This window comes from Entamoeba dispar, genomic scaffold, assembly GCF_000209125.1.
Source record: "Entamoeba dispar SAW760 scf_1105229462405 genomic scaffold, whole genome shotgun sequence".
NCBI lineage: Eukaryota > Evosea > Mastigamoebida > Endamoebidae > Entamoeba > Entamoeba dispar.
Window position 1 is genome coordinate 1 of NW_001855176.1, and position 1,082 is coordinate 1,082.

Genomic DNA, 1,082 nt, shown 5'->3' on the forward strand with positions numbered 1-1,082 from the left:
ATCCTTTTTCCATACTTTCTTATTTTCTCAAAGAACAAACTAAAACATAAACCAATTAAAAATATTAATTTTTAAAAAGAAAAAGGGTTTTTTTATATAAAAAAGTAAAATAAATTAATATACTTTTTAAAGAAATAAAGAAAAAGATTATTATTATTTATTTATTATTAAAAATTTAAAAAAAAAAGTAAATCATCAAGTTACTCAATTGGTCTTTGGAATATGAGTATGACATTTACCACAAGTAAGTCTGTCTTTGTGTTGAGCAAGGAAACAAGCTACTCCACATTTCTTATTAGCACAGCATTTTCTTAATCTTTCAACTTTACCAGCACTAGTAACATTATAATGAGTTAAACATGCGAGTTTGACTTTCTTATTAACATGTTTCTTGTGTTTTGGTTTTGAGGTATCCTTCTTCTTTGATTTCTTGTTTTTACCTCCTTCAAGTCCACCCATTTCGAAGAGTGTTGAGTCAACAATAATTTCATTACATCCAAGAATTCTACATCCTGCAAGGAGTTTACCACAGCTAAGTCTATTCATAAGCATACCAGCAGTTTCGTTCTCAGAAACAGTAACAGCTTCTACTTTACCAGAAAGTCTCTTAACAATTATTTGCATAAGTGGACTGTTTCTTTTTTTGATGTTCAGTTCTTATTAAAAAATCAGGGTTTATCTTTTCTTCTTTTTTTACCTATTTTTTCGGGATTTTACTTTTTTATATTTTTACTATTTTTTTCTTATATTTTTATTATTATTTTTCTTAAAATTATAATTTAAAATAACACAATTAATTTTCTAAATAACATCATTGAAAAAATTCAAATAACTTTTGATTCATCTCATCACACATAAAGAATTCTGGTGTAATTGGAAGTGTTTGGATTATTACATTACATTTAGTAACAAATTGACATATTAAAAGATCGTTAGTGATTGTTTCTTTTTGTTTCAAAAGAATATTATTTAATTGTGTAGTATGGTATTTAATAAGTATTTTAACAAAAGAGTCAATATGAAGATCGTCAAGTAATGCTTCCTGATCTTTAGTTTCTATTCTCTTTTTAATACTTTTTTGA

General features: G+C 25.1%; 1 protein-coding gene across 1 annotated transcript, besides 2 other annotated features; it reads right to left on the minus strand.

The window, feature by feature from the left end:
• Nucleotides 1-53: 53 nt before the first annotated feature.
• Nucleotides 54-187: a sequence feature (AT_rich).
• Nucleotides 188-204: 17 nt separating this feature from the next.
• On the minus strand, nt 205-624 carry EDI_010970 (40S ribosomal protein S31, putative; the record flags this gene model as incomplete). The annotated part of the gene is made up of 1 exon (XM_001739781.1): nt 205-624. The coding sequence occupies one exon, from the start codon at nt 622-624 to the stop codon at nt 205-207; it is 420 nt and encodes a 139-aa protein (XP_001739833.1).
• A 50-nt stretch (nt 625-674) lies between these two features.
• Nucleotides 675-768: a microsatellite.
• Nucleotides 769-1,082: the final 314 nt, after the last annotated feature.